Genomic DNA, 22,626 nt, shown 5'->3' with positions numbered 1-22,626 from the left:
AGTGGAAGAAATCATATTCCAAAGACAGTGGCAGATAGGGCCACCTCATATTTTTCTTTCTTTCTCTCGATCCCTTCCCTTCCCAACATAAATTATGTTCCTGCACAGCATGTAGGCTTAGAAAACCCTTTCCACTTGCTGCAACTCCCCCCCCAAATTTCCTGCTGGATAGCATGCATAGTGGGAGTGGGGGTGGGGGTAAAAGGTCACATTGGCACCACTGAGAGCGTCTTCTGCCCCCCCCCCACCCCGGCAATCCTACTTGGTGGGAAAGCAAGACTGAGATTTCTAGATTTTTTTGTAGTGTAGGGACAGTTTCTATAACTCTGCAAGGTCTCAGCCAAAGCAACATGCTGAACTAAATCTCTGTTATTCTTTTATTTGGCTTCTTATGTTTTAACTGTTTGTTGAGCCCTGCCCTGCAGAGCTAAAGCAGAAGCTTAGTTTATTTGATAGGCTGTTAGAATGGTTAAAGTTTAACTATATGGTGTTTACACAGTTTTGTTTTTGTTTCCACAGCCATTATGCATTCTATCTTGTACTAGTATGAGCTTGTATCTATACATAGCTAAGTTTTGCTCTAGGTGTGTTTTGTCTAATATAAGTGGTTATGGACCAAGCCTGCCCTATGGGTCTCCTCCCACATGCATACCACAATCCCAATACATAGCAGTCATGAAATACATCTCCTTCATCCCATGCAAATCATGAAAGAAAAGCTTCTGTTTTCATTCTGAGAGTACATTTTCTGCATTTTTGAAATAACATTACAGTATGGCTCCACTGGGTCTTTTTTGCTGTACCTTAAACATACACTGTTTTTGCAGTTTTTGTTTAACATAATAGCCAGCCTGAGAAAGAGTCCTTCAAAGCTATTTTATAACCTTTTGGTTAAAAAAAGGTGTTATCCTGTTGCTGTTTTTTTAAAAAATTATTCTAGTGGATGAGCACAGCTGGAAGCATTTCATAAATAGATCAGTTCTGTCTTAAGCCTTATTTTTTTAATCTTCATCATTAAAAAATCATGAATTATTTCCCCAAAGTCATTTTCTCCAGGTGGCTTAACTTTTCTGGCACCCTGGAAGTGCGGCGTATACTTCACTGAAAGTTGTGCAGTTGATTTTTTTTTTAAAAAGTGTAATAAGATAAGCAGTAGTACTTCATACTTTTCCAAAGCATTTATATATATATTTTCGGATGCAACACTTGACAAAGATTTTTTTTCTGATGTTGTGTTGTGAAGTAAGCATTTGATCTCATATACATTTTGCTTCTGCACATTCTTCAAGCAGCGCTGGCTCCTACTGTCCCTGAGATAAAGATTTCCTTGACCATTATGGTGTTTGTCCATATCACTTGCTCTCTTACCCTTCTGCTTTTATCACATATCAAATTACAAGTTCCACTTTAACTGCAAATGCACACTGCCTCATCCAGAAACTCAGAATGTTGCTTCTGCTTTAACACTTCAAAAAAATCTCCCAGAATTTGTATAATAAGTATAAACATGCAAGGAAGTAAGTTTCAAGCACGCTCTCAGCAAAGGAATAGGCAGTGTGGTGCCTGTGGGTACCTTTGCACCTGCCAGTAGCTCCTATAGCTCCTTTGAGAATGTTTCAGTTCAGAAGGGACACATAGGTAATCTTGAAAGGGTTGCCCATCTTTTAGTTCCAGCACTGTCTGCAGACCATGGTGTGAGATCTGTGACGTACATTACACTAAATTTAATGAATTAATATGTTTCAAGGGAAGTGCATGACTCTTCCTATTGATTTTAATTGATGTGATAATAAGGGAGTGGCTGCTTACTTACACTGTAATCACACATAATATCTTCTACCCAGTGGAGTTCTTCTGAATGAGAGGAAGCACTATTACAGAAGGCGTTATGGCCAATTAAAATGATGGAGGCTTTCTGGGAAATATGTAACAATTGGGTGCTTGCATAAAATGTTGGGTTTGTTACTATTGAGGGCTTTCTTGGAAGTTGCGCCCTCCCTGTGGAACGCCTTCCCGTTACATGTAAAGGAAATAACTATGTTTTTAATTACTGGAATTTTTAATTATTGGAACATTATTGACTAATGTTTCTAATTATTGGAAGCTGGCCCAGAGTGGCTGGGGCAACCCAGTCATATGGGAGGCATGTAAATAATAATTCTTCTTCTTCTTCTTCTTCTTCTTCTTCTTCTTCTTCTTCTTCTTCTTCCCTGGGCTGCTTTCTACAGATTTGTGCTTATGTTAATTTTAGGAATAAAAAATGAGGGTTGAAAAGTTTAATTTGTGTTTTAAATAATGAAATGTATGATTAATTGATCATAGGGGCAGTTGTAACTAGAAAATATACATATTCTGGTTTGTTTGTAATACTATACTATTTTTCATATAATTTGAATTAGGTTAAAAGACAAAATTATGACACCACTTGGAGCAAATTATGTTATTTATAGAGGCAGTAGTTGCTAATACAGTTTTTATTAACTGAGGATCATATTAATTATGTGTTAATAGAATGTGCTATATTATGCATATAATTTTATTAATGCACTGAATTTTCATTTTAATATTTTTCTACAATTTGCCTATTCAGAGATGAGTTTTATCTTGTGGTCTGTTGAAATAGCCTCTATTGTGTTGTGCTATGAGTTCACACGGTTCTTAACTGCAGCAGCGGTGGGTAGTATTTTGGTACCATACAGGTGACTGCAAACTCATGGTTCTGGGCAGTTTTCAGACTTGATACTTATGTGTTGTATTTAAGCTGATTGCATTGACTGACATTAACTATTAATACTTTCTGTGATTCTCCCATCTATTTATCTCTTGAAAGTTGCACTTAGTGTTAAATAAGATGGAGCAGGCCCTGTGAAATCATACGTGACTGATGTTGGAGTGACTTGTGCCCCATAAAATGACTTGTGAAATCTTGTGACTTTGTGGTGCAGAGTCCAGAAAAGTTCTGATGGAGAGTGAAACAAATGCTCCACCAAAATTCCAGAGGACAGGGAAGCATCCAGAAGGGATTCTACAATTTACTCTTGCTGTATGAAAGGAGCCTAGCACAGCATGTAGTTTTGCAGTGTGCTCAGAGGACAGTGAAATTGGCCATCTCCTAATTCTTGGCTGTGGAGAAGTCAATGGGAGGCCTAGTGCATCAGAAGTTCTTCAGTGACTGCACCCGGCATGCAGGGAGCCTTGGAAAAGACAAGAGGAGTCCTGGGATGTCTCCCAGGCAGCACTTGGGCTCACTTCATCTGTTGAGGTTTATTTCATGTCAAGCAAGCAGCTACATTGAGCACTGGCCATTTTGTGGTCTGAAGACCTCCAGGCATAGTGGGGAGATGTAATTCTGGAATGGGCCAAAAAGCGTCAAGTCTTGGGTCCTCTCTGGAAAGGCATCTAACCCAATTGGGTAACTAGAACTTTGCCCCATCTCTTGTTCAGGGTACATTGTTTACATGATATAATAATGAACAATGTGATGTTGGAGTTTAAAATATCAGACAGTTCACATTGTTACTGGGCAGTGTTTATTTTTTATGTTCTGAATAACATGTTGAAGTAATTCTTTTTGTTTGTCATTTCAGCTATGAAGTCTTACATTCCATTTTTCATTCTTCTTTGGAGCGCTGTCGGAATCTCAAGGGCTGCCAAAATCGTTATTGTGCCGCCAATTATGTTTGAAAGCCATCTGTATATTTTCAAGACCCTGGCCTCAGCCTTGCACGAGCAAGGCCACCAAACAGTTTTCCTTCTGTCTGAGGGCAGAGACATCCCTCCATCTAATCACTATAGACTGCAGCGTTACCCAGGAATCTTTAATACCAGCACCTCAGATGAGTTTCTTCAATCCAAAATGAGGAGTATCTTTTCTGGGAGACTAACAGCCCTGGAACTGTTTGACATTCTGGAACACTATTCCAAGAATTGTGACATGATTGTAGGCAACAAGAAGCTCCTGCATGCCCTGAAACAGGAAAAATTCGACCTGCTGCTAGTGGATCCTAATGAAATGTGTGGATTTGTTATTGCTCATCTTTTAGGGATTAAATACGCGGTTTTTTCCACTGGACTTTGGTATCCAGCAGAAGTAGGTGCTCCATCACCTTTAGCATATGTTCCAGAATTTAATTCACTTCTCACAGATCATATGAACTTGCTAGAGAGGCTTAAGAACACTGTTGTATACCTGGTTTCAAGATTTGGAGTCAACTTTTTGGTTCTGCCAAAATACGAAAGGATAATGCAGAAGTACAATGTACAGCCAGCAAGGTCCATGTATGACTTGGTTCATGATTCTAGCCTGTGGATGCTGTGTACTGATGTAGCACTAGAGTTTCCAAGACCCACCCTTCCAAATGTTGTGTATGTGGGAGGAATCCTTACCAGACCAGCCAATCCTCTACCAGAAGTAAGGTTTGCAAAGTTTTTTTGTTTTTGTTTTTTACCTTTATGTATGATGATTTCGTATAATTACTGTTTTATACTCTGTTTTTAAACTTACTAATATTTTTCTGTGGCTTCTCAAGATCACAGAACGGGCGTATTTTGTAATAAGGTTTCATATGCTCACTTATTTCTAGGACTAGTGCACAGATTGCTAGACTTTTTCAGCCTGAGGGCTGCATTCAAGGTTAGTCAACCCTTTTAAGGGCTGCATAGGGGGCACATACAAATAGCACACATACAGCACATGCACTCACACAAATTTACTGGCACACAGTGTTCCATTTTTACGTTCTGAGCATGATTTAAATTCACTGACTTGAAAGTATTTGCATTGCCTTTCTAGAATCAGGTCTGTGAAACCGATTCTAGATGAAAGCCAACAGCTTTAAATTAAGAAAAAGCTAAGCAACCATTTTAATTATCTGGTAGAGGCAAGTAGTGGTTGCTTAAGTCAATATTGCAGAGGGCCTTTTCAGTAGTGGCGCCCACCCTGTGGAACGCCCTCCCACCAGATGTCAAAGAGATAAACAACTTCCTGACATTTAGAAGACATCTGAAGGCAGCCCTGTTCAGGGAAGTTTTAAATGTGTGACATTTTGATGTATTTTTAATCCTTGTTGGAAGCCGCCCAGAGTGGCTGGGGAAGCCAGATGGGTGGGGTACAAATAATAACTTCTTATTATTATTATACAGATGACTATTTCCCTTCATCTTCAGACTTCTACTTCTGATGTAGATTAAATACTTCTGACTCTACGAAGTTGCTAATTCTTTTTGGTACTTATTTTTAATTAAGGAATTATGTCAGTTTAATCTCCTAAGTGAGAAACTAGCCAACATCCAGGTATACAGCAGAAATGTGCAATCTTGTCTCTGAGGCTGCAGATGGCAGAGCCTGGTGGATTGGGGACTGCATAGATAGAAATGCATGCACACAGGCAGGCAGAGTGCACAAAATGCCTATTTCCGTTCTGATTAGCAGCAAAGGAACGGATATTTTCTCCGCTGCCCAGCTGATGGCTCATTGGCTGGGTAGTGGGGAAAGATGGGCATGGATCCCCAAGGCTTTGTGGAGCATACAGAGAGCAGCAGCAGCAGGGTTTGGATAGCCTACATAGGTAGACAGTGAGTCTATGACAGAGTAGTGATTTAAATGCCACAGTCCACAGTTACTTTAGCTGTACACAAGGGTTTGCATGCTCCCAAATGGACTTGAGGTTTTTGAACTAAAGAATTCAACATCTTAAATTCCCAAAAGGGTTTGAGAACTAATTCGAGTTGGTTCAGGCTTGCAAAAACATTTTCAAGGGGCTATCCTGTCCTGTTCTGTTCATTGTACACACTCTTCTTCTCTCCAATCTGAATGATTCTTCATTGTTCCCCCCACCCCACCCGCCAATATGCCTGTCCTCTTTATCATGTGTACTTTATTCCTTTCTCCATCCCATCTGAATGGCAGCTGCTGGTCTTCTGCCCTCTGATTCTTCAGGTATTATTAGTGGTGGTTTCCCACTGCGTATTTTGTTCCAATTTTATCTTGGGGAAGTTTTGTTATTTGGTAATACTGCTCTTTAGGGAGAGTTTTGGGTTTTGTGACTGTGTAATGCATTGTACACGTTATCCCTTGAGAGTCCTGATTTAAACATTTAGTGCTAGTATAATCTGTGGAACCCAGAGTAAATAGGAATACTCTTGTAGATAATTCTCACAATTCTCATTATGTATTTATCTTTTATTTCATAAAATTTATACCCTCTTTAATTGTAGAAAAAACCTCAAAGCAGGTTATGAAAATAAAAGAATAAAATTATCACCAAAAAATTTACACCCATAATTTGAAATATGCGGAAAGTTAAAACCACAGCAGATTAGACTAAAACAAATGAACAAATTTGTTACTAACAAATTCATACTAACTTTCTAAGCATCTGGGTAGGCTTGTCTAAATAAGAATGTTTCCAGCAGGCACCAAAATAGAATGTTAAAATTATGATTAGGAAAAGTAGAAAAGAGGCATAAAGAATGAAGGAAAATGCAGCCACCTATCTCTACGTACATGGTAGTAAGCCTCATTGAACTTGGTCATAGAAAGAGTATCAGTGTGTTCAGCATTATTCTCAGCATCAACTCACTCATTTTTAATAGGATATTTTGGTATGAAACATTTTAGTTGAATAATCTTTATGCATATGCATAAAAAGCTATTTTTGTTCAGTTTAAGTAATATGTAGAGTTGCTCAGATTTGTTCTGTACGTGATGGTTGTTCTGTTCATCTTGCCTTCTGAATTAAGTACAGTGATCAATTTTCAGTGGGGTTTTTTCCTTAAAAAATTGCATGTTATGAATGCAAGCCTAATGAAATCACACACACATACATTTGTGCTGTAACTTTATATGCATTTGCACTCGTGTGAATTGGTGACCTGTAAGAGAGAAAATAGTTTAAATTGAAAACTGACAAATCTCCGCCCTTTCTCAAAGTCTGGAAGTCATGAACTGAGGATTGAAGCATTGCTTGCCGGTAGTGCATATGAGTATGTATGCACCTGTGGACGAAGTCCAGCTCAGGCATGAGAGAGACTCTCTTGCTTCCTTCTTCATTCTCCTTGTATGAAAGAAGAGTCATTTTAAGACAGTACTAGCAGCTGTCTCCCAGAAAAAGTTTTCAGGAAGGAACAGAAAGTACCACTTCTTTCCTCTCAAGAAAACATGGTAAGAAAGGAGAAAGTGCTTCCCCTCTCCCCCTGTTTGTGCATTTATAGGACGTTGCAGTAGTGACACACTACTTGTATGTTCTGCAAAATGGCAAATATCTCTCCATTCCCTGAGACCTCTGCAAATGCAGAGGACTTGGACTTTAGAGAAGGTGTCAGTAGTGACCACAATAATGAGTTTTGATAGGAAGCAAAGTGAAAATTTGTGGTATTCTGTGGATTAACTGAGCACTATCACTTTGCAAAGAAGATTAAATTATTTTGTAACCTTTCATAATGCTTTCAGCTTGGTAAAAACTGCCTTGCCAAACGTTTTTGCATAAATAAAGGCGTGAGTTTTATGCAGCTAAATCTATTCAGATGCCTATTTATGTTGTTTATCACTGCAATTAAACTTGTAAAAATGTTTGGAAGATGCCTGTTCTGAGTTTCTTCAACAGAATTATACTTAAATAACATAGTTACACAGGTAGGTAGCCATGTTGGTCTGCCGTAGTCGAAACAAACAAACAAAAAAATTCCTTCCAGCAGCACCTTAAGAAATGTGCTTAAGAAATGTGCTTAAGAAATGTGCTTAAGAAATGTGAAATGTTTCTTGTTAGATAGTCAGTTTTTCTTTTTCTCAAAAATCCTGGTGATTAGGTTATCTGGTAGAATTTCATAGATGGAAGTTCATAGATGGAAAGCATTTACAGGGATAATGAGAACTGTCTTTTACTGAGCCAGGCTCAGTTTTCTCTTGGTCAGTATTGTGTACCCTGACTGGAAATGGCTTTTCCAAATGGGGCCTTTCCTACTTGGAGATGCTGTGGATTGAACCTGAGATCTTTTGCAAGGAAAGCATGTGTGCTCTGCCACTGATCTACAGCCATTCTGCCTACCCCATTGCAGCTCAGGGAGAATAAGTTGTAATGTTGAGTAATGAAATGTAATTTTAATTGTTATTGTTGTATCATGAACAATAATTTAAGAACCTGTAGTTCATTCCTCCCTGACTTTAAACTAATCTCCTTCATTTCTAAGGGGAGGAGCTCTTACTATTGTATCACTGCTTTGAATGAAATGCATATTTCATATTGGTAGTGATGCTTCTTTTGAGCTAAGAACTGCCAGTTTTAGGTAGAGAATGCGACAGAATGCTCCCCCAAATAAGAAGCTATTTGCATGTAGAAAAATGAATGTTGGGGATTCAAGTAGGGATTTCTGTTACCAGTGAACAATACAATTCTGAGTAGTTTTGGAATTAGTTTTACCGCATGAAGAGCCACTGATCTGTATTTGGCTCAATTCATGCAAATTTAAAGTGATGATATGAAATTTGGAAATATTGCCCAAACTATTGTGAATTGGTTTTCAGGTGTTTGTGAATTAATCCTTGATCTAATTTCACTAGCTGCTGGTGTTTAGAATTTGGGCAGTCAGGTTTCTTTTTCCGCTGATGGTTATACTTGTAACAGCTATACAGTGGTCCCTCGGGTTAAGAACTTAATTCGTTCCGGAGGTCCATTCTTAACCTGAAACTGTTCTTAACCTGAAGCACCACTTTAACTAATGGGGCCTCCCGCTGCCGCTGTGCTGCCGCCGCACAATTTCTGTTCTCATCCTGAAGCAAAGTTCTTAACCCGAGGTACTATTTCTGGGTTAGCGGAGTCTGTAACCTGAAGCATCTGTAACCTGAAGCGTCTAACCCAAGGTACCACTGTAGTAGATTTGGGACACACTGTGCAGAGGTTAGCAGGGAGGAGGCTGTGCTGTCCTACACCTCTCTCCTTGCTTTCTCCAGCAATGGTGGTCTCACAGTTAGAGGCTGACCCAGAAATGGGGCACTCTCGCCATTTGGCAAGTGAAGGGAGCAAGGAAGGCGGGGGGTTAGCTCACTTCTTCTTTGACAGCACTGCAAATTGGAGCGGCACTCGCTGTTTCTTCTGGCAGGCACAGTATGTGCACGAGAGTTCTAAATATGAGTAGAGGACATCAGTTATTGGAAGACATTGAAGCAGCCATTTTCAGATAAATTCTGTATCTCAATTCAGAGTTGCATTTTCGTGCATTGCTTCCATTGTCAACTATAACTAGCAATGTGGAAAGTCACTCATACACACTTTTTAAAAAGAAGTACTTTCTCTCCCCCCCCCCCCAAAGTTAAGTCTAGATTGCATTTTTGACAGTGTCAGACCTAGTTCAAGGAGGTGTTTCTTAAAATTGGTTATACTCCATATTGATGCTAGGGCTAGGGCTGAAGGAGGCTAGATATTTGGATTAAAGCAAAATGTGGGGAAACTTTTCATAGAGGTGCTGATAAAGTTCTCCAGGCTTGGACGCCTAACACAGGATTTTACAAGCTCTCTGAGGCTCATCTTAAAAGGGAGGTGAGCTTTATGAACTCCAAAATTATTTTCTGTGAGATTAAGAGATTCCTAGTTTACTCACCCAGTGATTTCCCAAACCCATTCCCATCTTTTTATTTAAATTACATTTAATGGGGTGGCTAGAAAGGAGCACCAGTGATGATTAGCCGGAATGTAATGAATGATATTTTGTATTAAGGAGAGAGGTAAGGGACTCCCCCCCCCCCATTTTTTCTGGTGTACTGCTAGCATGCTGTTGAAGCCACTGTGCCCTTCCATCCTATCACTTGAGCAGTTTGCCAGAGGGAATGGAAGAAGTGATCTGATTCCCCTTTTTACCTTTAGTTTATCTCTGACATGCTTCTTGACAAGAGCAACTTTAAAAGGAAAGGGTTGCGGGGCTGCTGATTTATTAATTTATTGTAAAAAAAAACCCTCAAAGTGGTTTTCAAAAAGACAAAACAATAAAATGCAGAATAGTTGAATGATTTCCAAAGTTAGATTGCCTTGAAAAATTAGCTTCTTATTGGTGCGGTATTAAGAACTGTGAGGTTGTCACTTCAGACAGTGCCAGGATTATTATTTTTATATTTTCTGTTTCTGTTTCTTATATGCTTTCCTGATCATGGGTTTTCTATTTGGAAATGGACGCGCACATGTTTCTAAGATTTGTAATGTAAGAAGAAGTAGACTATTTGTTAGACCCTAATTTTGAGAGCACATCCTTCTTAGATAAAAGTTGTAGCAGCAACATGTACCATCATGTTGAGGTGCTTTGAAACTCCATTGCTCATACAAATGTTACAGACATTGGATAGACTTAGTATATATTCTCATACTGATTTAAGAATTATTTTTATAGATTTATGTGAAACATTGCATCTAAAAATTATTATTTTTAAGCAAATGCATTCTCCTAGAATATCCTCCACTGATTTTCCAGAAAGCATTTATGATGGGGTAAAAGCTTTTTAAATGTAGCCTTTTATATAGTATTTGTAACAAAACTTCAATAAACTTAATTTTACCCACTAATAAGGTAGCTCATCTTTCAGTTTTTTTCTAAATAATTATTTTATAAATTATGTATTCATGGCTTGTACAGTAACATCATCAAGATATATTTTTGTGAATTGATGATTGCTCACAAAAGTCTTGGGCAAATAGGCGCTGATGCTTCTGCATATTTGATTCCAACAGCTGAACAGGGAGAGAGCTGCAGACACTGAAACCAAGTTATGTTTGTATTTATGTGTTTTGTTTATCTGAAACAAAGCTCAGTATTAGGCACCACTGGTTACTGCCAGCTGGGACCTCACACTATAGTCACAGCTGTGCAGAATAGCTAGCTAGAAAAACCAAAGAGAACAAAGATCACACAGTACTGTAAATACAATACCATATCTGTCTGATATCTTGTATTTTTTATATAAATACTAAAATGGTTAAAGCAAAACTGCAGGGAGCACTTTAGTAGTGCTAATTCACACGCTTGAAACCCTCTCCTAGAGTGTATGACCTTCCATAAGAATATGAATTCATGTGATTTGACATAATGTTTTGTCCTTGCAACAGTTTCCTAAATGGAACCTGATTTTTTGGAAATGTAGCTGAAGTTTAGGTTTAAAATATAGCTAATACTCATTTCCAGATTAGAACCTGCTCTGAAGAAAGATCTGTGTATGCAGAATGGTACTAACTTGATAGCCCATGTTTCTGTTTCGTTAGTGAAATGTTATCAGTGTTAGGAGGCATGTCCACTAACTTAACTCAGTTCCATTGCTGATAGGGATAAAATATAGTTTGATATGATTCTTACCTTAGAACAATATTCTGGATTTTAATTCAAATGACTTTGATGGAAGTTTTGACCAGGGCAACATCCACATTTCCCTTCTTTCCCTTCTTTGTGGTACCCTTTCAAATCCAGTTCAGATTTATGAGACCAGTTCTGATGGGCACGATTGAAACAAAAATGTCAGGTAGGTAATATAGATGTAAAAGTGCCAATAACTAGGCCTTTGGTTGGTCTGTTTGACATCCTATATCCTTTTAAAATGTGGCTCTTTTTTGGGGGTGTGTGTGTTATTTGGTTGTTGTTTTTATTCTGATTATATATGTTGTGATCTTTTCTGTGAACTGCCCTGAGACCTCCGGGTATAGGGTGTTATATAAACTCAATAAATTGGTAATAATAATACTAATAATAATAAGGCATGAAAAGGAATATAAGTTGCCTTCATACTGCCCTGGGCTTTCTGAAGTGAAGACTAAAATAAAGATCAAAGGCCTGCAGCCAAAGATTTGACTGAGAAGTTCCATCAGTATATGAAATTGAGTCCCCATTAGGAGCAGTCACTTCTTAGGATTCCCTGGGCCCAGCCACCAACCTACAAAATTTCCCTCACAGGGAGGTGGGGTTTGGGATGGGTTGATTGGGTGGAGGAACTTGTAAGGCCACAGTTCACCTCCAGTCTTCACAGGAGCAAGTTGCCCACTTGAAGCTTTCCGTGGTGCTGTCCTGCATCATGAGTACATGCTATAGGCATTCGGAATATCTAGCCTTGTACTACACTGTTAGAGAAAGATGAGCACGTGCCAGTCAGTTCTGCCTTCTAGCTGTCATCATACATATCCCGTTGGTTACAAGGTTTCACTTACATAAATACAATACATTTTAGATGGACCTCACCTGTGATTTTACAATTGGAGTTTTTATATAGTGCTTCTGCTGTGTAAGGTGCTTTGCAGAGTGCAGGAGGGCAGTTCCTGCCCTATAATTTGACACAGGAGAGTGGTAAGGAGTGGCAAGTTGGTGGAAAAGGAGAAGCAAATGTCATTTGAAGACATGTACAGGGAAATCAGAATGAGGAGAGGAGGATGTAAGGCTGTGGAGGACTTTCAGCATAAGAACAAGAAATTTGTGCTGGATTCAGGAGTGGGCAGGAAGTCAGTATAGAGATTTGAAAAGGGGCAGAACAGGCATCATGGCTAGTATCCATGAAAGAGGTGAATGGTTTTGTCTGTAAAGTGCTGGGGGGGGGGGGACACGGAGAAGCCTCCAATAAGTCAACGGAAGATCATAAAAGCAAATATTGTAGAATTTAGTTCAAGAGCTGACTGTAATATGAACTGGAGTTTTCACCAAGGGAATAGAGAGGAAGGGCCAAATTTTTGCCATGCTGTAAACACAGAAGCATTGTGACTTCACAGCAAAATATAGGGGAGAAAAGAGACAGATAAAAGGTTTGTGTCTATACAGCAGGGTGACAGGAGACATTGTCGACTAATAAGTAGAAAGTACAATGAGAGAAGGGCATGGGTGGAAAAACCAGAAATTCAGAGTTGGCTATGCTAAGACATTAAAGCATTCAAGGAGAAATATCAGTTGGGGATACAGAAGTGGATGAAGGCGTAAAAGTATCAGGTAGAGAGATGTGAAACTGGATATTGTCATTGTAATGGGATGGGATTTGATAAGGTCTCACAGAGACTGTGTGAAGAGAGAAAGGCCAAGAATATATGGCTCTCCAGTGGAGAGAGGAAGCACTTCCACTGTGGAAATACTGAAGGAATAAGGTTGGAGTGGAATCAGCTTAGGATAAATTCATGGCTAAAGAAATCAAGTGTATGGAAGGCAGCAGTGAATTGAAGATGGATGAGACAGAGGCATTCTGATGTGTAAGTGATTTTAATGAGGGTGATTTCAGTGACCTGCAGAGGGTGGAAGCCAGACTGGAGACAGTCAAGATCCAAGTAGTCTGAAGAAGAAGTTAATGCAACATGCTCTAGTAATTGAAGGATAGGCCAAACAACAGTTTCTTGAGGAAAGGGGAGAGAGTACTGTTTTTGAATACTGCAGGAAACAATCAAGAAGGGGTTGATAATATGACAAAGAGGAAGAATAGGCGGGGGGGGGTGTATACAATTTGGAGTTGGTAGGAAAATAATAAAAGGTGCACATGGAAGGGTTAGATGAGTCAATTCAAGGGAGATGGGGATGTTGCAGGAGGTGTAGGAATATGGAAACCTCAAAGATTTCTATCCTTATATTAGAAAATATGTTGACTTCACTAAGGGCTTGTGAAAATTCTAGGACCAAAAAACCCCCAATCTGCCTCAGATGAAGTGTCAGTCAGTAAGTGAAAAACATTCTGTAACTTTCAGATATTTGGGTTCTTTTAGCATTATTTTATTCTTGGTTACTGATTTACCTCAAAAGGTCTTTCCTTGTGTGATGCGCTAATCTTTGCTATGAATAAAGTAAATAAAGTTTACGTTCTGCAAGCATATAATTAATCACTTATTCTACTGGCATTACCCCAAAGTTTCAAGTGTGTACAGTATTGTTGCATCAGATCTCCTATGAGTGATTTGGCTGACTTTGTGCTGGAATATGAGAGGCAAAGTTCACGTCTTGGGGTTTTCCAATTACATGTAAAAATGTGTGGGCCTTGTATTATTCTAGTGATTGTAATATTCTGGATTATATTTGTACTATTTTAAAAAACTGCTCAGAGTGCTGGAAATTTAAAAGTCTTCAGGAACAATCTATGTAAATTTGTATTACCTCCAAAGTTCAGGCTGTAGATGAAAAGCTAAGAAAGAGTCGCTTGCCTAGTGCTTCCAATTAACTTAATGGCTAAGGCCTTCTGGGTCATAGCTCATGTATTTCATTGTCCTGCCACATCCGTCCACAAGATGGCCCACACTGCAAGACTTAGAGGTTGCAATCATACATATGGCCAAGAGTAGCAGTCCCTGCTATGACTGCATCTCCCTCAAGACTTCTTCAGCCAGGCACAGGGGTGCCAATTTGAATAAAATATTAGAGGGGCACATGTAAGCCCTGCCCCACATAATAGATCATCATGGTACGATGCATGCACACAATTTGAATGGCAATGCCCATAAACTTGGGTGGGGCTCCTCCCTCAAATATTTTATGGGGGGGCTGAAGACCCCTCCTATAGGAGTTGGCTCCTATGGCCAAGCATGTGTCTCTTGGCCCCCATCTTTGCAAACTGCCAACCTGCCTGCTTTCCCTGTAAAAAAGGGCTGCTTCCTCTTTCAGCTGGAGAAAAAGTGGAGAGGAAAAGGGGTTGATCCTGAATTGCTTGGCGATTGAGTCACCATTTGACCACAGCCACACAGCTGAGACATTCTTGGCTCAATTTACACTCTCCTTATGAAACAGTGTTTTTTTTACAGTTACAGACAATAAACTGTGATTCAGCAGTTGAATCCATTCCTGAAAGTCATAGTGGTATTTGCATGTTAGAAGTGACTTTCAGAACTGTAAGACTCATTTGATTATTAAAAGATAGATTAAGACATAGGGCTTTTGCATTAAGTGCATTAGGCACAATCTATACATTACCCTGCATACCAAGATAGTGTATGAATCCTTGGTGCAACTGATCAGCCCCGGGAGGATGCTCAGATGTCCGGTGTATATGCCAGTTTGTGGTTCCATTTCCACCTTAGTCATGAGATGCCTCGAGCTATGGGCAGCAATAGGAGAGCCTCAAAAAAAGTCTAGTATGCTCATGGTTTTGATTGTGCAGGATCCTCCTGACTTATGGGATGAGGAGGAAGGACTTAACTAGTGACATGCTCAGGCTACTTGATTAAAAAAAAGGTAAAGGTACCCCTGCCCGTACGGGCCAGTCTTGCCAGACTCTAGGGTTGTGCGCTCATCTCACTCTATAGGCCGGGAGCCAGCACTGTCCGCAGACACTTCCGGGTCACGTGGCCAGCGTGACAAGCTGCATCTGGCGAGCCAGCGCAGCACACGGAACGCCGTTTACCTTCCCGCTGGTAAGCGGTCCCTATTTATCTACTTGCACCCGGGGGTGCTTTCGAACTGCTAGATTGGCAGGCGCTGGGACCGAACAACGGGAGCGCACCCCGCCGCGGGGATTCGAACCGCCGACCATGCGATCGGCAAGTCCTAGGCGCTGAGGTTTTACTCACAGCGCCACCCGCGTCCCTACTTGATTACTTCCTCCTTTTATCCCATCCTTGACTCCCTAAATATCGCATACCCAGTAGGGGGTGATGGAAATCTATTTCCCTTTGAGTATCTAGTAATTCCATGGGCTGGGTTTCAATTCTGCACTTGTTGCATTTGTGCTTTCTGGATTGTACTCACAGTTGTTGTTTTTAATTAATGAAATAATGAATCTTCAACATTTATCATATGGATTTGTTTTGACACTGTTTGATGATAAGGGAGCATTTCCCTTTGTGGCATAGTGTTTGCTAGCCATGACAGCAAGCTCTTTATTTTCTCAGGATCTCCAAACATGGGTGGATGGTGCTAATGAAAAAGGCTTTGTCCTTGTTTCATTTGGAGCAGGAGTCAAATACTTGTCAGAAGATATAGCACATAAATTGGCCCATGCTCTGGCAAGACTTCCTCAACGAGTCATTTGGAGGTATGTATAATAGCACAATAGCTTTGTCAATAGGTTTAAAACATTTATGGATATCCAGGACCAAGTCCAGGCTACATAAACACCATGCATTTAAAGCATATTGAAAGCACATTTCTCGTTCAAACAATCCTGGGAATTGTAATTTGTTTAGGGTTATAGAATTTGTGGTTCTGTGAAGGGTAAATTGCACCTGCCTGCATTTTTTTTGTGGGGTGGGGATGTGCTTTGAATGGATGGTGTTTATGCAGCCCAAGTCTTGTCTAGGAGAGTGCAACACAGGCAGCAAAAAATACAAAGGAGTGGCACCATCTATGCCAGGCGCATTCACCCACCTTTCTGTACTACCTGCCCATAGAACTTTTAAGTTGCAGTTCACAACAGGTGGGAAAGAAATGTAGGCTAAGAAAATAAGGTCCAAATCAAGGGGGGGGTGTGTCTAAAAATGTATTGCAAATATTACATAGTTGTTTAATTTGGATTTTAACAGTCTTATTTATCATCAGTGTGTTACATTGCATGAGCTTTCTTTAACTGAAAACTGACCTGATGTATTTGGCTTTTAGCCTATTTGTGAAACTTTTAAAATCCATCCCCAGTGTACCTCATTTGATGCACCTGATTTTCTGCCCTTGTCCTAACCCAGGGGCAGAGAACCACGGGCCATGTTAAACAATTGGCCTGCCCCAGTCCTGCCAATCAGATGTTTGTGGTGCTTGCAGTGAGCCACTTTGAAATCCTGACAATGAGCTGATGCTTCAAAGCGCCATGCACAGCTATCTGCAAACCACCAGCCAGTGGATCTTCAGGGCTTCCAAAGAGCCACAAGGTCTTTGTGGGCACCATCAACCAGCTGATTGGCAGTGCCTGCAACTCCGAGTTTTTGGTCCAGCCACAACTTCATCTGCCGCACACTTCATGTATTTATTGTATTTATTTCATAAGATTTATGTACCACTCAAAGCGGTTTACAAAAAAGATAAAAAAGTAAAATTATCACTAGAAAATTTACAAAATTACAGAAATTTAAAAATCACAATGGAAGAGAGTAAAACAAATTAAAACTCATACAAACTTTCTAAAAATCTGTGTAGGCTTGTCTAGTTAAGAATATCTTCAGGCACCAAAAAGAATACAGTGAAGGCACCTGCCTAATACCAGTAGGCAGGAAGTTCCAAAGTTTTGGTGCTGCCACACTAAATGATTGACTTCTTACAGGTGCGGTGCAAATATTATGTGGCAACTATAAAATGCCTGTTCCTCCAATTGAAGCAGTTGATTGGGTGCATATGGGGAAAGGGGATCTTATGGGTAAACTGGTGTCAAGTTGTTAAGGGCATTGTATACTAATGGTAACACCGTGAACTCAGCCTTTGAAGTACATCGGTAAGCAGTGCAGACCTCTGAGCACAGGTGTTAACATTCTGAGAAGGCTGCAACATATATGATGCCAGGTATAGGACAGGTGTGTTTCACTTGGCCAAAACAGCCTCTTGGGTAGCCCTGGCAGGTGTATTTTGGCCCGAGGTCCAGAAATTGCCTACCCTTGTCCTAACACATAAGCTATGTGTTTCTATTTTTAATGAATTGCATACTGGATTTTAAATCCTTTGATTTGCAAGTCATTTGCACAGTAGAAAAGGAACTAGCAAATTGTTCTATAGATCTTCCTTAGAATGCATTTTGAAACTGGCTTCTTCTCTCTGTGTTAGGTATTCAGGGAAGAAACCTAGGAACTTGGGTAACAATACAAAACTCATAGAATGGTTACCGCAGAATGACTTACTGGGTAAGTAGAATTGGAAGTGATGTTTAGTTCTTTCTGCTCTTAAACACTAAAATCCCATTTTATCTTATTTGTATAATACATTGGATTTCTAGATTTGGTATTATTAAAAACCAGGGTTCTGATAACTCAAATAGTGTTTCGGAAAGATATGTCCACTTTTTGTATTACTTTTGGTTGTGAATATGGTTTTATTTGTTTATTATTTATCATGTCAGTATACCACCTTTTCCTCCAGGGAGATCAGGGTGGTATACGTGCTTCTCCGCCTCCCCAGTTTATCCTAACAATAACAGCCTTGTGAGGTAGTGACTGCCCCAGGGTCGCCCAGTGGGTTTCATGACTTGAGTGGGGATTTGAACCCTGGTCTCCTAGGTCTTAGTCCAACACACTAACCACTACACCACATTGGCTCTTTTCTTTGCACTACCAAGGTTATACTAATGTTCTTAGTGGTACATCAGCTATATTATCGCTAATAATGTAGTATTTAAGGGAGATTGCCTCTCTTGGCAGTATGTACACCTACTTAGCATCTGCTCTGACCATTGTTTGAAAAGTGAAGCCACTGATGTTTTTATTGCCCACACTTTGAAGCATGAAGACAGAATTTAGATCTCATGTGTAGTTCGAAAAGTGGCTTGGCAAGCAATAGCTTGTTTCTGTGTTCTGCAGCCATGGCAACAACACTTCCACATGCACATGTCACCTGCAGTGAAAAAGCACTTTTCCAAGGGAGATGGGGAAGCCCTCCTATTCCCATTCTAAGTTTATGCAAATGCCTATTTATTAAGTACATAGATACGGTATTTATGATAAGTTAAAGCTAACATGAAACGTTTTCTTCCCTCACCTTTGCCTCTTGCCGCTTTAGGTCACTCTAAGATTAAGGCCTTCCTGAGTCATGGTGGTCTGAACAGCATTTTTGAAACCATGTACCACGGTGTACCTGTGGTGGGAATTCCTCTTTTCGGAGATCATTATGACACTATGACCCGAGTGCAGGCCAAAGGCATGGGAATATTACTAAACTGGAAGACTATTACGGAGGATGAATTATATAAAGCACTAGTGAAAGTTATTAATGATCCCAGGTAAGATTCCTTTGCTAAGCTTCCACTAATGTGGAAAAACAAGTCTATAAAGTAGTTATAGTAGCCATATGCAACTGCCCACTGAGTTTTAATGGTTGATATTTTATAGATATTTATGATTGTGTTGTATAATATCAGATGTATTTTATTTTATATTATAATGCCCTGGGCTCCTTTGAAGGAAGGGCAAAACAGAAATGTAACAATATAATAAATAGATTTCATAGATTCACCTGCAGAAAATTACATTCAGAGGTGATGAAGCAATTAATTGGGGGAATTGCATAGATGCAATATGCTGAATTAGTTCTGTTTTTCCACTTCACAGCTACAGACAAAGGGCCCAGAAGCTGTCTGAAATTCATAAAGACCAACCAGGTCATCCTGTTGATCGAACAGTCTACTGGATTAATTACATCCTTCGTCATAATGGAGCACAGCATCTACGCGCTGCTGTTTTCACAGTCTCTTTATATCAGTATTTCTTATTGGATATTGCCGTTATTGTACTGCTTGGTACTGCCTTACTCTGCTACGTTTTGGTCAGGATAGCAAAATTTATCCGCAAGCAAAGCAAACATCTTTGGTCCACTGATGAACATACTACCATTAATGGACATTACCAAAATGGGATACCAAATGGCAAGTATAGAAGAAATGGCCACATTAAACATGAAAAAAAGGTGAAATGAGCCAACTACCCAATGTACATTAGCAGCGAATCAGTTCTATAATTGAATTTTATAGCTGTAACTTAGTCTAACACCTACTTAAAGCAAAACAATAAACAGTTCTAACGCTCCCCTACAGTATGTAATCTTATGCGATTAAATTTTGCAGAACTAAGGAAAATCTTTAGAAAAATGAAGCACAACCTAAAATGCAAAATGTATTTTATTCTTAATACTGATGCAAAAAGGTTATTCTGGCACTGAAGTTTTTTTAGAAGCCTTAATTCTCTGAAGTAATTCAATAAGTATATTTATGACTTCTCCATTTGTGAATCTACATGTGTGCGTCCCAGATAAGGAAAGGTTCACTCTTACTTGGCAACTATTCTTCCTTTTTTTCATATATTCATTCACATTTTTCCAGAGAGAACTTTGTTTTGATTCCTTGAAGTTTCACTATGTTATCTGGCAATGATGTTAAAGTCATCTTTCCTGGTGTTTGGTATATAGCAGTGAACAAACTGCAGAATCATAATGCAGCCATATAAATCATATTCTTAAACGGCGCTGAAGAATATGATAACAAAACACTAATTTTGATATACGTCTTAACTCTTCCTTTCTCTTCCATTTCTTTAGAGAAAAGGAAATTGCACAAGAGTACCGTAAGCTTTAATTTTATATTTATGTATATTTTATCTTCCTTCTTCACTTTCCACATATCCATTAATTTATGCCATTGTAAGGGTGTTGTTTTATTTTTATAATTACAAGGGCTGTGTGGATAGATTAGATAGATTTAGAAAAACAAATGAAGCAGAGGGGAAAGAAAATCTGCCCCAGGCTCTTTGGAAAAGGTCTTGCCATGTCCCTTGAGCAATGCAGAATCAAACCACCTTTGGGATTTGTTACAAAGTTGAATGTCTTTGCTTTTATATTATTGCAATTAAGTTCCCCACTCGCACCCCAGAGCCATGGTGGTTCCGAGGTTCACTGTCAATAGTTCTATCTGTGTTCCTTCTGCTGGTCTGGGCCACACAATCCATGTTACATAGTTGCCAACATCAATTCTCTGAATAAATTGGAGGCTATCCTTTTTGTCAGTTACTGCTGTCTTTGTAGAGGTTTGATATCATGCATGACATTGAACCTAGGAAACCTAGTTGGAATGTTTGTCTTTGCCCACGCCCATAGCTGCCCTTCTGCACAACACTTTCAATCACTGTAGCCAATACCAGACTTTTCTGGCTTTAAACAGAGAATGGGAACATAGGGCGTTGATCAAATATCAGGACGGTCCTATTGAACCAGTGTTGGCAACTATGAGTTTATTAATTTCCATGTCATTCTGTTTACTTGGAATTTGCACTGCACATGTTGTGAGTGTCCGCTGTATTTATTTGCAGTTTGAAATCCCATGTCTTAACAGCAGGGGGCTGGGGGCGGGAAGTCTCTACTGAGTGTTGTTCACTAACATGGGAAGAGTTCTGAACAAAACAGAATGCTAAAAATCATCTTCATACACAGTGACATGGCATTCCATTATCATCCCATCAGGAGCCTCTATCTTGTAGCAATAAAGTAGCATTGCAAATGTGCTTCTAATATTCAGTACAGGACAGTTGTACTGCCTTTCCAAATACTTGAAGAAAAAATGATATTATCAATAAGTCTGTTAGCTTTATCTTTTTACAATCCTATCAATATGTGGCAACTTAAAGGAACACAAAGAGGCAATGAGTGTTGGGAAAGTGACAGGACCTAGAGTGTATGAATGAGTTGGTTTTAATGTTTTTCTTATTGATGGTACACAAGCACTGACCGGATGATTAAGAATAATTTAATCTCCACTGTGATACAACTTAAGCAATAAACATGGATTTAATATAGAAACAAATGGTTGGAAGCACATCTTTATTCAAACACACTTGTCTGTTTATGTGTATACTTAACAGCTATACCCTTTGTGTGCATGGCTAATATCTGTTAGGTTTTATATTCTTGTGTGCGTATGTTCTGTATATACACTCAGTCACACATTACATAACACAACTGAAAAGAACAAATACTCCTATTTCTTCATGCCTTTGGTCCACTGTCAGTTTAATAAAATGGGCTCACTTAAGCCTGCAACATTGTGTTCTAGTACAGTGCAGTTTTTCATCATATGGAAATTCTTGGACATTGCTCACTGTGTGAAAAATAAAGCAAGAAAAGAATCAGTGTGGTACCAATATTGAAGTTATTTAGATTGAGGAATAGCTAATTTCCAGAAAATCTTCCAGGTATCTCTATCTTGTACCTAGTTTGTATGCTCCCTAACATACCTGACACTTTTTATTCTAGATATGTTTGTAGACCAGACCATTCGAGATATGTTTGTAGAAGTAAATCCCTACTGGGAGTAATGGAAGCTAGGGTTGACTAGTGTAACTATTTAGGAAGAGCTAATTCGACAAAAACTTCCTTGTGTTTATTAGATGTGTCTATGAGGAACACTGTTCATGTGAATTGGCTACCGTGAATATCCCCAAAAGGCACATCATGATCTGTGTGAGAAAATTCACCCAGCTTGTCACGTGCACAGCAGCAACTTGTGCTTTTGGCAACCAGTTGTCACAACTGATTTGCAACAAATATTTTCACATAACCTCAAAGTGGTTGCTGTTAAGTCCTGTTTGCCCCCAAAGTTTTGATGATCTTGTAGTCCTTAGTATTATACCTTCACAATAAATTGGTTGGGAGAGACTCTCATGAGACTGATGTTCCCAGATGATTAATTTCTTAGTACAGTGGTCTCTCGGGTTAAGAACTTAATTCGTTCTGGAGGTCATTCTTAACCTGAAACTGTTCTTAACCTGAGGTACCACTTTAGCTAATGGGGCCTCCTGCCACTGCCACGCAATTTCTGTTCTCATCCTGAAGCAAAGTTCTTAACCCGAGGTACTGTTTCTGGGTTAGTGGAGTCTGTAACCTGAAGCGTCTGTAACCAGAGGTACCACTGTATAGTTAGGAAAGTTAACTTGCCATGTAATTTTCCTGAGTTTGTTTATTATCTGTTATTTTATTTCATAAAAATTATACACCACTTGATTGTTAAAAACCTCAGAGTGGTTACAAAGGGAA

The 22,626-nt window shown here is 39.4% G+C and overlaps 1 protein-coding gene across 4 annotated transcripts in view; it reads left to right on the top strand.

Moving 5' to 3' along the window:
- UGT8 (UDP glycosyltransferase 8) overlaps positions 1-19,638 on the top strand; it is a 35,201-nt gene extending 15,563 nt beyond the window's left edge. For all 4 annotated transcript variants that reach the window (XM_081021988.1, XM_081021989.1, XM_081021986.1 and 1 more), the window contains exons 2-6: positions 3,588-4,411; positions 15,810-15,952; positions 17,662-17,738; positions 18,610-18,829; positions 19,158-19,638. In XM_081021988.1, coding sequence (XP_080878114.1) covers positions 3,590-4,411; positions 15,810-15,952; positions 17,662-17,738; positions 18,610-18,829; positions 19,158-19,521 — 1,626 coding nt within the window. In that variant the 5' untranslated portion in view covers positions 3,588-3,589 and the 3' untranslated portion in view covers positions 19,522-19,638. The remainder of the gene's footprint in view (positions 1-3,587; positions 4,412-15,809; positions 15,953-17,661; positions 17,739-18,609; positions 18,830-19,157) is intronic.
- Positions 19,639-22,626: the final 2,988 nt, after the last annotated feature.

This window comes from Podarcis pityusensis, assembly GCF_964106645.2.
Source record: "Podarcis pityusensis genome assembly, chromosome: 9".
Lineage (NCBI taxonomy): Eukaryota > Metazoa > Chordata > Lepidosauria > Squamata > Lacertidae > Podarcis > Podarcis pityusensis.
This window is presented reverse-complemented; position numbering and strand designations above follow the sequence as displayed.